The following is a 13,447-nucleotide window of genomic DNA, read 5'->3' as shown; positions in this document are numbered from 1 at the left end:
CAGGGTAGAAAGAAAACTGAACATTTTGAGAAACATAGACTTTTATTTTTAAATTCGATACTACATGACCTACCACTACTGCATATGCACAAAATATGTGGCTTCAATAGACCTCAAGAGAAGTAACAAATAAAAAAGCGTTACATTCGGCCGGAACGAACATTTTATACTCTCCACCATGAAATATTTTAAAATAATATGGAAAAATTTGTTTCCTTTTATGTCCTTCATACGTTTCTTAAAAAAATCTGGGCTATACAAGTGGCGTTAACCCCTTAAGTCCATTATGGTTTTTGTTCTATACCTCACCTGCTGCAATTGACACAATTTCAACTTTCCAAAATCAAACAAGAAAACTCCTCTAAACAAAATTCATTAACTTCCCATCAAATGCCATCATAAACACATTTCACCCCATTTACTTTCCGACTAGAGACCGACAGACAGGTGTGTTAAAGTTTAACAACCCAATAAAAAAACAAATGAAATGACAATAACCCGGCAGCAACAACAACAAAAGCAGACGAACTCAAAACATGGCAAACAAATTAAAAATGTGTCAACATTGTCTAAGAGTATTTTATTCCCCCCTTAGTCACCCAAAAAACAATAAAAATTATTTAATTTCCACATAAGATACCGCCACCAAATATCTTTAGTCTTTTCTCCAAAAATAGCTACTTTCCCATCATAAATTTTGTTTTGATATCAACAACAACAACAATAACACAAATGTGTTAATAAGGCGGCAAAGGTGAGAAGACGAAAACAAGAGATAAATATTTTTTCAATGGATGGCCCCATACATCATCATCACCATCATTACCTTCATAAAGATATCACGTGTGGTGGAGCCTCATAGACAAAATTGTGGGTGCAGCAAATTTCACACTGATAACAACAACAAAAACACTACATCAGTAGCTGTCACCCTCGCAGTTCCCCAGATCAAACAAAAACAAAACACCTTCTCTTTAGATAATAAATTTATGACGTTTGCTTAAATTAAAACAACAACAACTACAGCAGCAGCAACAACAACAACAACAAAATGCTATGACATTAAATTGTGAGGAATATAAACAAACAATAAATGAAAAAATAAAAGCAACAAAAACTCAATAAAGAAGCAAATAACACAAAAAAAAACGTATGAACATAATTAAGTGTGAATAAACTGTCAAGATAAATAAAAAAGAAGAGCAAAAGTTTGAGTGGTGGAGCACAGCATGGAGAGAAGGGTGTGAGGGGATATATGAAAAGTGAGCTGCTGAATAGTTGTTCTGGTTGATATAAACAATTTAAGTTGGAATTGCACAAAAAATTAAAGACAAAAGTAAACAGATATCATTAATTAAGCGACTAAATGCAAGGGTCATGGACGATCATCAACATCTTGGGTCTGATATTCGGAGTTGATACATAAAATAATTTCGTTTTTGGCGGATAAACTATTAAATCCCTTGCTTAGCAGACCACGAATAAAATAATAGTTGAAAAGTTACATATTTCTGTTATAAGCTGTTAAAATGATTCGACCTCACCGACGAGTATAGCAGAAGCCTCATTCAGCTGTTTTACAAAATTTCATAATATCCCCCTTATCTTGTTTTATCAACTTGCGAAAAAGTTATAAATCCATAAATAAAATAAACCGAGTAAATACCAAGCGAAAAAGCAAAACCGAAAACAATTACATTTCCGCATGACATTCTTTGCCAGAGATAATTTTTATAATTTGTAATTGCCACAATGACGCCCCCCTTTTGATGGTTTCTTCGGCTCATTTATGTATGTATATTGGACTATCCGAGAGTCTCGATCAAAATTGCATAAAATTCCTTTTTTTCCTCTTAGGAATATTTCCTTTAGTAATTATGCCCACCGATGTTCCTTTTCGTGTTAAGAAATCACATGAGTTCGAACACTGGTAATCATGTAACATTTAAATCATGAACATGGTAAATCGAACCGGTTATGAAAGGGGCCAGAAAAATAATAGACACGTGTATTGCCATTTTAAAAGTTGAGGTACCTTAAATAGGCTGGGCAAGTTTCCAAAAAAGAGTGCTTTTATTGAAACTTTCCAAAGGAAAAGTTTTTCTGTTGGCCTTTTCCAAAGGAAAAAGTGTTTCTATTGACCCTTCCCGGAGGAAAGGGTGCTTCTATTAACAATTTCCAAAGGAAAGGTGTTTCTATAGACCCTATCCAAAGGCAAAGGTGCTTCTATTGACCCTATCCAAGGGCAAAGGTGCCGTTATTGGCCCTTCCAAAGCAAAATGTGCTTCTATTGACCCTTTCCAAAGGAAAAGGTGCTTCGTTAGACACTTTCCAAAGGAAAGGGTGCTTCGTTAGACACTTTCCAAAGCAAAGAGTGCTTCTCTTGACCCTTTCCAAAGGTAAATGTGATTCTTTTGAAGTTTTCCAAAGGAAAAGATGCTTCTATTGGCCATTTTTAAAGGAAAGGTTACTTCTATTGACCATTTCCAAAGCAAGAGTTGCATCTATATATTCTCTATTTATTTTCAAAGACGACATATGTGTCCTCGATTTTATGGTAGACCTAAAAAATATTGGGAAAATTTATGGAATCGAGTTCTTAGTTCTCTTTTAAAATCCTTCGGGATTTTCTTTTTAATTTAGAAGAAGAAAGAACTTTGTTCTACAGTGTTATTTAAGAAGCGTGAACGGAAACCCCTTTGCTGGCAAAAAAAAAAAAAAAAACAATAAATTATATACATTACAATAAATAGCATACATTTTTCTAATTCGAATTTTACACAGATATAGCAGAAAATACAGTTTAAGATTATTTATGTTTAATTTCATATTTGATTACTTTAATATTTATTTGTTATTTTAGTATTTTCTATTTATTTCTTTTTTACTGTATCTTATTTTAATTAATTTGTCTTCTTTTATTTATTATTATTTCATCTTTTTTTAATTTATATATTGCATATAATTTATTATTTTTTATTATTTTATTTTATTTGCATATATATCTAATTTATTATTTTTTCATTATTTTGTTTTATTTCATTTATTTTAATTTTAAATTTAATATATTTTATATTTTATTTATTTAAGTTATTTTTTATTTATCTATTTTATTAATTTTTACACAAATATAGCTAACAATACCGTAAAATTTGATATTCTATTATTACTGTACTTTCTATTCCTATATTTTATTTATATATTTCAATTTTTAAATTTTTTTATTTATTTTTTATTTAGTTAATATTATATTATTTTATTTATTTTATATTATATTTTGTTTTATTTTATTTATTTTCTATGATTGTCTAAGTCTGGAGTATTCTATTTTATTTTCTATTTTATTTTTTTGTTTTATTTTATCTTATATTATGTTTTATTTTATTTAATATTATGTTGTTTTACTTTATTAAATATTATTTTATCTTATTTTAATTTATGTATTTTATTTTTTATTACTTCATTTATTTATTATTTTATTTCTTTATGTAATTTTATCCATATATTTATATTTACTTATTTTTTTATTATTTTTATATATTTTATTTTTTCATTACTTTTTTTTATAAATTTCATTTTAGTTTTCATTATTTTATTAATGTTTTGAATTTGCTTATTGTATTTATCTTTAATCTTAATTATTTTTATTTTATATCTCGTATTTATTTGATGGTTTCCCATGCAACAAGTCAATAAATAAAATTATAAATTATTTTTTTAATTATATAATTTTACTTTTGTTTATGTATGTATTTATTTATCTATTTATTTATTTATTTATTTACTGTATTTTTTTTGTTTTGTTTATTAGTATTTTCTATTTATTTTTATATTTATTTTTCGTAGTTTTATGCTTTTTTATTTTTTACATTTATTATTTTTTGTTTTTTATTTTTTATTATTCATAATTTTATATTTATTTTTTAATAATTTTGTATTCTTCTTTGTATTGTTTATATTTATTATTATATAATATTTATATTATTATATTTATGTTATTTATATATTTTATATTAATTTTTATTTTCATAATTTTATATTTATTTGTTGTTTTTTTTATTTTTTTTTTATATTTATTTTTTATGTTTATTCTTTTATTTTTATATTTATTAGTTTTCATATTTTTATATGTATTTATATTTTTATATTTTTTCATATTTTGATTTTATTAAATTATATATTTTTATATAAATATAATTATAATATAATTGTTTATTTATATTTTATTATATATATTTATTTTATATATATTATATATTTTTTAATATTTATTATTTTTCATATTTATTTTTTATGTTTATTTTTATTTTTCATGTTTTTTTATTTATTTTTTATATTTATTTGTTATTATATATGTATTTTGTATTTTTCATATATTTTGTATTTATTTTATATTTATCGGAGCTATTTTGTTTGTATTTTATATGGTAGATATTATTTTTATTGTACTTTTACTTCTTGTTTGTTATTTATATTTTCTATTTATTTTTAAAATTATATATATATTTAAATTTTTTAAAATTATATATATATATTTAAATTTTTTAAAATTATATATTTATTTATTTAAAATTATATATATATTCTTATATTTATTCTTAATTTATATTTATTTGTTTTTTTTTTTAATATTTTTTATTTTTATGTTTATTAGTTTTCATATTTCTTATATTTATTTTTATATTCATTTTTCATAATTTTTTATTTATATTTTTTGTATATGTATTTATTTTATATATTTTTTAATATTTTTTATTTATTTTTATTTTTTTTATTAATATTTTTTCATAAGTTAATATTTATTTGTTGTTTTTTATATATATTTTTTATTTTTATGTTTATTAGTTTTCATATTTCTTATATTTATTTTTAATATTAATTTTTCATAATTTTTTATTTATATTTATTTTACATATGTATTTATTTTATATATTTTTTAATATTTATTATTTGCCATATTTATTGTTTTTCATATTTATTTATTGTTTTTTATATTTCTTAATGTTTTATATTTATTTTTTATGTATTTTGTGTTTCATATTTTTTCATTTATTTTGTAATTATTTTCTTATATGTTATATTTTTTATTTATTTTCTATTTATCTTATTTTTATTTTTATATATTTTATTTTATATATTTTTATATTTCTTATTTGTTTTCTATACCTATTTATTTTTTTATTTTTATATATTTTATTTGTTATATTTTTCATGTTTATTAGTTTTCATATCTATCTATATATATAAAAATGGTGTACAAAATGTATAGTAATTCATAAAATGAGAACGGCTAGGCCGATTTCTGTAAAATTTTTTGCCAGTTATTCGTATTTTCGAGGAGAAGGTCTTTACGGAAGAAAATTTTGGAAAATCTCGGAAAAAGTCGGAAAATTGGAAAAATTGAAAATTGAGTTTTTGTATGAAATGTTATTCCTTAATAGCGAGACGAAGTTCGCCGGGTCCGCTAGTTTCTTATATTTATTTTTTATATTAATTTTTCATAATTTTTTATTTATATTTTTTATATATGTATTTATTTTATATATTTTTTAATATTTATTATTTTTCATATTTATTGTTTTTCATATTTATTTATTTTTTTTATATTTATTTTTATTTTTCATAATTTTTATTTATATTTTTTTATATTTATTTTTAAATTATTTATGTATTTTGTGTTTCATAGGTTTTATTTATTTTCCATTTATCATATTTTTATTTTTCATATATTTTTTATTTGTTTTCTATACTAATACTCCACTCAAGCAATCGAAAAAAAGTTTTCTTTACCTATTTATGTTTATATATTTTATTTTTTATATTTATTTTTTGTATTTTTATATGCTATATTTTTTATATTTTTCATATTTATTATCTTATTTTTGTATTTAATATTTTTATACTTTCTATTTATTTTGTATTGTTTTATCAAGTAGTTTTTATATTTCAATTATTTAGAATTTTTAAATTTTTTACATTATATTTTTTATTTTTTTTTGTAATTTTTTATATTTATTTGTTACTTTTTATTTTTCATATTTTTATATTTTTTTTCTTATTTTTATTTTTTTTTTCTTATTTTTTTATTTTTTTATTTTTCATATTTATTTTTTTTTATATTATTTTTGCTGTCTCTCTTTTTATTATTTTTAATTCTATGAAATATTTTAAATTAAAAAACAATAATTACAAATTCATGCTCTGCACACACGCAACACCACAACGCTCCCCACCCCCTTTGAAAATTTCATAGTAAACGTAAAAACACACATTTTTCTCCATTACTTGTGGCTGATGTTGTTGTTGCTTTTTATTTATCAATTTCGTAAAGTTTATTGACACTTGCAAACAAAAGCAACAACAACAGCAAATTTGTGTTGACATCTGCAGTTATTCAAACACCGAAATTTTTTGTTTTCTGTTTTCCTTTTTTGTGTTGATATTTTTAGGCGGTTTTTTGTATTTTTGTAAAGCAAAAAAAAAAAACTCATAAGTACAGTATAAAATTGTAAGACAATTTTCGAATTTCTTTGGGAAACAAACAAAATTATGCTACATAAGCGCTAACAAATCAAAAGCCGTTGGCATGGGCAAAAGAAATACAGAAAAATAATGCCAGAATAAATAAACATCAACACCACATAAATCAAATTAAATGCAATTGGTTTTTAAAACCAGTTTCAGGTCTTTTCCCCAACCATATTTCTCTGGAATATTTGAATAAACAAAAGAAAGGGCCTTTACAAGAGTTTACACCAATACAGCCACGACCTTCTATTGAATTATGTGTGGTTGGCTTTACAACTACTCATTTAGTTAATGAACTCCTCCAAATCTCTTGTTCCCTCTCACAACACATTCGTTGCTCATTAGCCCGGGGAGACATGTTTGCCAAAAAAAAAAAATGAAAATCACCAGCAAATTTTATGTTACCCTCCAAAAATGTCTTCCTTGATATTTCACATTCTTTTTCTTGTGTTATTCTTTCGTTCGTTTGTTTTTTCCTTGTTCTGTTTTTTGTTTCTTTTTTTTTGGTTGCGAAATTAGGTCAAATTATTATTGCAACCAAACAAACACTTTTTAACGGGCAATAACACAAAGAACCAATGGCAACAACAACACCAACAATAACAATGAACAACGCATAACAATAACATCAACACTCAGAGTGTGATGAGTATGGGCCCCCAAATAAACTCACAGTACGACATGCACGCACACACACTTCCCCCAAGTGTGTGAGAGTATAGTGGACCTGAAGAGGGTCTCCCTTTTAAGTTAGTCATACGTCGTGTTTATACCCCAAAGACAAGCAACGAGGAAATCAAATGCCAAAAAATAACAACAACAATCAAATATGAGGAAGAAGTCGTCTGCCTTCTGGCCTCCATGGCCGGCAGGCTGTCCGTCCAGTCGTGATTATTTATGTGCATATGTTGCTCTCCTTTATAAAAGCAACAGCAGCAACAAAAAACCTAAACTTTGAGAAAACCTTAATTCTGATCAAAGCTTTGTTCTTGTTGTAGAAGTGTCGGCTGTGTTTAACGAGGGGGGCTTCTTTTTCACCAGAGAGAATAAGAAACCTTCGTGTATGGTTGAGCCTGTCTTCGAGTTTGTGTGAAAGTATATGGTTCCTGTATGGAGTAGGCCTCTTTATATTTTCTGTATTGTTGTTGCTGTACCTCTTTTTTGGAAATGTTACTTTGATGCTGCTGTTGTGTCGTTACTGGGAGATATGGGGGAATGATTTCTTGTTTTTTTGCAAACGTAACAAAATAAATTGAAAACAACACCCGTTTGTTACTCTCGTTGTTGGTGTTGTTTCCTTATCTCTCGTATTGCATAAGTAAAAGTCCCGTTATATTTGGAAACACATTTGTAAGATATTCTGCTGCGTTTTTTTTGGAGGGTGAAGATAATAAGATGAAATTTTCGAAAAAACTTGTTGCAATATTTACAGTTATGTTGGTTGTTTGGTTTGAGGATAACGAACGATTACAGGGTGTGGCGAAATTTAACACTCAAAAATTTTATTTTTTAAATTAAAATTAGAAATTAATTAAAATACAAATTAAATTAATTAAAATAGAAATTTTAATAATTTTTATTTTTTTCTCTTTGCTTACAGGTAAGCTACTCTTCAGATGTGGACGCTTCACATTTAATACAGGTAATTTGGGGGAAATACTTTATAATGGATAAGCCTAGATTTAAGTAGTGTGTTAAGTAAGGGGGCATGAATATGTGTAATTGATGGATAAAAAATGTCACAGGTTATAGATTTTATAGAGATAATTTTTCAGATAATTGATTTTATCAAATCAAATTTTATCAAATATCCGCCGGATAATAATACATTCCGAAGATACGGTTGTGGAGAATGTATTTTTTTCATAAATCGATCTGGATAATGGCATATTATACAGATAATGTTGCGGATAACGGGGGTTTTCCTATGGATGATGTAGCGGATAACGGCTTTTCAAACTATTATGTTTCGGATAAGCATATTTTCTACGTATAATAATACGGATAACAGGTTTTTCAACGGAAAATGTACTGCATAAATATATTTCATACGGATAATGTTGCGGATAAAGGGTTTTTCGGCGGAAAATGAGCCGGCTAACGATATTTTGTACGGATAATGTTGCGGATAAAGGTTTTTTTCGGCGGAAAATGTACCGGATAGATATATTTTGTACGGATAATGTTGCGGATAAAAGTTTTTTCGGTGGAAAATTTACCGGATAAAGATATTTTGTACGGATAATGTAGCGGATAAAGTTTTTTCGGTGGAAAATGAACCGGATAAATATATTTTGTATGGATAATGTTGCGGATAAAGTCTTTTCGGCGGAAAATGTACCGAATAACGATAATTTGTACGGATAATGTTGCGGATAAAGTTTTTTCGACGGAAAATGAACCGGATAGATATATTTTGTACGGATAATGTTGCGGTTAAAGGTGTTTTTCAGCGGAAACTGTACCGGAAAAATAGTTTCTGTACGGTCAATGCTGCGATAGAGGGGTTTTCAACGGAAAATGTACCGGATAAATATATTTTGTACGGATAATGTTGCGGATAAAGGTTTTTTCGGCGGAAATTTACAGGATAAAAATATTTTGTACGGATATGTTGCGGATAAAGTTTTTTGGGCGGAAAATGTACCGAATAAATATATTTTGTACGGATAATGTTGCGGATAAAGTCTTTTCGGCGGAAAATGTACCGGATAACGATAATTTGTACGGATAATGTTGCGGATAAAGTTTTTTCGACGGAAAATGAACCGGATAGATATATTTTGTACGGATAATGTTGCGGTTAAAGGTGTTTTTCAGCGGAAACTGTACCGGAAAAATAGTTTCTGTATGGGTAATGCTGCGATAGAGGGGTTTTCAACGGAAAATGTACCGGATAAAGATATTTTGTACGGATAATGTTGCGGATAACGGGGTTTTCATCGGAAAATGTACCGGATAAATATATTTTGAACAGATAATGTTGCGTATAAAGGTTTTTTCGGCGGAAAATTTACTGGATAAAGATATGTTGTACGGATAATGTTGCGGATAAAGTTTATGAACCGGATAAATATATTTTGTACGGATAATGTACCGGATAAATATATTTTGTACAGATTATGTTGCGGATAAAGTTTTTTTTTAGCGGAGAATGTACTGGATAAAGATATTTTGTATGGCTAATATTGCTGATAAAGTTTTTTCGGCGGAAAATGTACCGGATAAATATATTTTGTACGGATAATGTTGCGGATAAATGTTTTTTCAGCGTAAAATGGACGGGATAACGATATTTTATACGGATAACGTTGCGGATAACGGGGTTTTCATCGGGAAATGTACCAGATAAAGACATTTTGTACGGATAATGTTGCGGATAAACGATTTTGAAGTAGATAATGTTGCGGATTAAAATTTTTTGAAGGAAAATGTTTTGGATAAAGACATTAGCAACGGATAATATACGGATAGCGTATTTCCAAAAGAACATGTTCCGGATAAACATAATTTTCAACGGATAAGGATTTTTTCAAAGGCTTTTTGACTATATAATGTTGCTGATAAGGATTTTTTTAAAGGAAGGTGTTCTGGATAATGCCGATATGAACGGATAAAGTGCGGATAACGGCTTTTTCAATAAAAAAATCTGCCGGATAAAGAAATTTTCCACGGATATTGTTACGGATAACGGATTTTTTCAAAAGAAAAGGCTCCGGATAAACACATTTTGTATGGATAATACTGGGGATAAAGACTTTTTTATGTAGATAATGTTGCGGATAACGATGTTTTCAAAGTAAAATGTTTTGGAAAAAGATTATATCAAAGGATAATACTTTTTCAATGGAATATCTGCGGATAACGGCTTTTCCCAAAAGAATATGTTCCGGATAAAGACATTTTGTACGGTTATTGTTACGGATAAAGGCTTTTTAACTAGATAATGCTGCGGATAAAATTGTTTTCAGAGATAAATGTTCTGGATAAGGGCAATATCAACGGATAATGGCTTTTCAATAGAAAAAAGGCATTTTAACTAGATAATATTGCAGATAACGATTTTCTCAAAGGAACATGTTCTGGATAAAAAAGGAAAATGTGCGCATAATAGATTTTCAATTAAATATGTGCCGCAAAATATTTTTTTCACAAATAATGTTGCGGATAACGGCTTTACCCAAAAGAAAATGCTCCGGATAAACACATTTTATACGGATAATGTTGCGGATAAAGGCAAGGCAATGTTGCGGGTAACGATTTTTTTTAAGTAAAATATTCTGGTTAAAGATAATATCAACGGATAATGTGCGCATAACGGCTTTTCAATGGAATATCTGCCGGATAAACAAATTTTTCACGGAAAATGTTGCGGATAACGGCTTTTCCAAAAGAAAATGTTCCTGATAAACACATTTTGTACGGATAATGTAGCGGATAAAAGTGTTTTAACTAGATACTGTTGCGGATAACGATTTTTTTAAAGGAAAATGCTCTGGATAAAGGCAAAATCAACGGATAATGCCGGATAAAGAAATTTTCCACGGATAATGTTGCGGATAAAGGCTATTTAACTTGGTAATTTGCGGATAACAATTTTTCAAAGTAAAATGTTCTGCATAATGATAATATCAACGGATAATGTTCGGATAACGGCTTTTTCAATGGAAAATCTTCCTGATAAGTAAATTTTCCACGGATAATGTTGCGGGTTACAGTTTTTACAAAAGAAAATGCAGCGGATAAACACATTTTGTAAGGATCATGCTGCGGATAAAGAATTTTTAATTACATAATGTTTCGGATAACTATTTTTTCAAAGTAAAATGTTCTGCATAAAAACGGATAATGTGCGGATTACGGCATTTTCAATGGAAAATCTGCCGGATAAAAACATTTTCCAGAGATAATGATGCAGATAATGGTTTTTCAAAAGATTCGGGTAAAGACATTTTATACGGATAGTGTTGCGGATAAAGGCTTCTAACTTTGTAATGTTTCGGATAACTAATTTTCGAAGCCAAATATTCTGGAAAATTATAATATCAACGGATAATGTGCGGATAACGGCTTTTTCAATAGAAAATCTGTCGGATAATGAAAATTTTCTTCGCTTAATGTTGCGATAACGGGGTTTTCAAAAGAAAATGCTCCGAATAAACACATTTTATATGGATAATGATACGGATAACGATATTTTAACGGAAAATGTACAGGATAAACATATTTTTTTACGGATAACGATGTTTTTAATGGAAAATTTTCCCCATAATGCCATTTTGTGCGGATAGTGTGGCGGATAACGTCTATTTCAAGATAAAGTATTCCCCGATAAAAAAATTTTCTATTGATAATTGGATTATTGTTGTTATTGGATTATGTTGCCGTTAATGGGTTTTCAATGAATAATCTTCCTGATAATGATGTTTTCTACGGATAATAATGCGGATAACGGCAGTTTCAATGGAAAATGTTGGGGATAAATACATTTTTACGGATAATGTTGCGGATAACAGCTTTTCAACGGAGAAAGTTGCGAATAACGCGTTTTGCAATGAATAATGTTGCGGACATCATCTGTTTCAAAGAACGATTTCTCGGATAAACAAATTTTCTTCGGATAATGTAGCGGATAACGAATTTTTCAGCGAATAAAGTTGCGGATAACGTTTTTTAATAGATAATGCATTGATAACGAATTTTTCAATGGATATTATTGCGTATAAAGTAATTTTCGAAGAATAATTCTGCGGATAACGGCTTCTTCAATAGAGAAATTTCCGGCTAACAGGTTTTCAATAGAGAATGTTCTTCAATATGGAAATTATCAACGGATAATGTGCGGATAAAGGTTTTTTCGATGGTTAACGTTGCGGATAATGGGTGTTACAATGGAAAAATATCCGGATAACGATATTTTTAACGGAAAATGTTTCGGATAACGGGATTTTTAATGCAAAATATTGCGGATAAAGACATTTTCCAGGAAAATACTGCCTATAACGACTTTTTCAATGGATAATGTTGCGGATAACGGATTTTCATTATATAAAAGAGTACAATTTCTTTGGAACATTTTCAGCAAAAAATTTTTCGGTTAATAAAATTTTCCATAAAAAAAATTGCCGATAATGACAATTTCTGAAGAAGATATTTTGGATAATCACATTTTTCTAAACATAAACACGGATAATGATAAAGGTTCCGGATAAAGCATTATCTATTAAAATGTTTCGGATAAAAACATTTTCTATGGAAAATATTTCGGATAATCATGTTCTATAAAGGAATTGTTGCGGATAATCATGTTTTCATCAGAAAATATTTCGAATAACCATGTTTATAGAGAAGAAGTTCCGAATTATGACATTTTCTCGGTAGAAGGTTCCGGATAATAACTCTTACTATAGAAATTGACTCAAATAAGAACATCTTCTAAGCAACATGTTTCGGAGAAAAATATTTTCTATAAAAATATGATTCGGATAACAACATTTTCTATAGAAAATGTCTACGATAAACTCATTTTCTATGGAAATGTCTCTGATAATAATATTTTCTATAGAAAATTACCCGGATAAAATAATTTTCTGTAGAAAATTTCCCGGATAAAAGCATTTTTTTATACAAAATGTCCCGAATAAACATTTTCTGTGGGAAATGTCTTGGATAAAATAATTTTCAATACAAAAGTAGCCAGGATTAAAATATTTGCTATAGAAAATGTACCGCATAAAAGAATTTTCTATGGCAAACGTTTCGAATTAAAATATTTTATTTTTAAAATATTTTCTATAGTAAATGTTGCACACAAAAATATTTTCTATGGAAAATTTTCCGGATAAAAATAATTTTTCAAATAAATAATTGTTTATATAAAATATTTCTGATGACGGTATGTTGTTAATGCCTCGTATAA

The 13,447-nt window shown here is 27.4% G+C and overlaps 1 protein-coding gene across 15 annotated transcripts in view; it reads left to right on the top strand.

Moving 5' to 3' along the window:
* The window catches only part of sm (heterogeneous nuclear ribonucleoprotein L), a 345,011-nt gene that overhangs the window by 52,301 nt on the left and 279,263 nt on the right, over positions 1 to 13,447 (top strand). For 8 of the 15 annotated variants that reach the window (XM_073990790.1, XM_073990786.1, XM_073990788.1 and 5 more), the window contains exon 3: positions 8,129 to 8,170. The exons of the other annotated variants lie outside the window; for them this stretch is intronic. In XM_073990790.1, coding sequence (XP_073846891.1) covers positions 8,129 to 8,170 — 42 coding nt within the window. The remainder of the gene's footprint in view (positions 1 to 8,128; positions 8,171 to 13,447) is intronic. 15 annotated transcript variants of the gene reach the window in all.

The sequence above is a fragment of the Musca autumnalis genome, unplaced genomic scaffold (assembly GCF_047663935.1).
Source record: "Musca autumnalis isolate F117 unplaced genomic scaffold, ASM4766393v1 scaffold_5, whole genome shotgun sequence".
In the NCBI taxonomy this organism is placed as follows: Eukaryota; Metazoa; Arthropoda; class Insecta; order Diptera; family Muscidae; genus Musca; species Musca autumnalis.
This window is presented reverse-complemented; position numbering and strand designations above follow the sequence as displayed.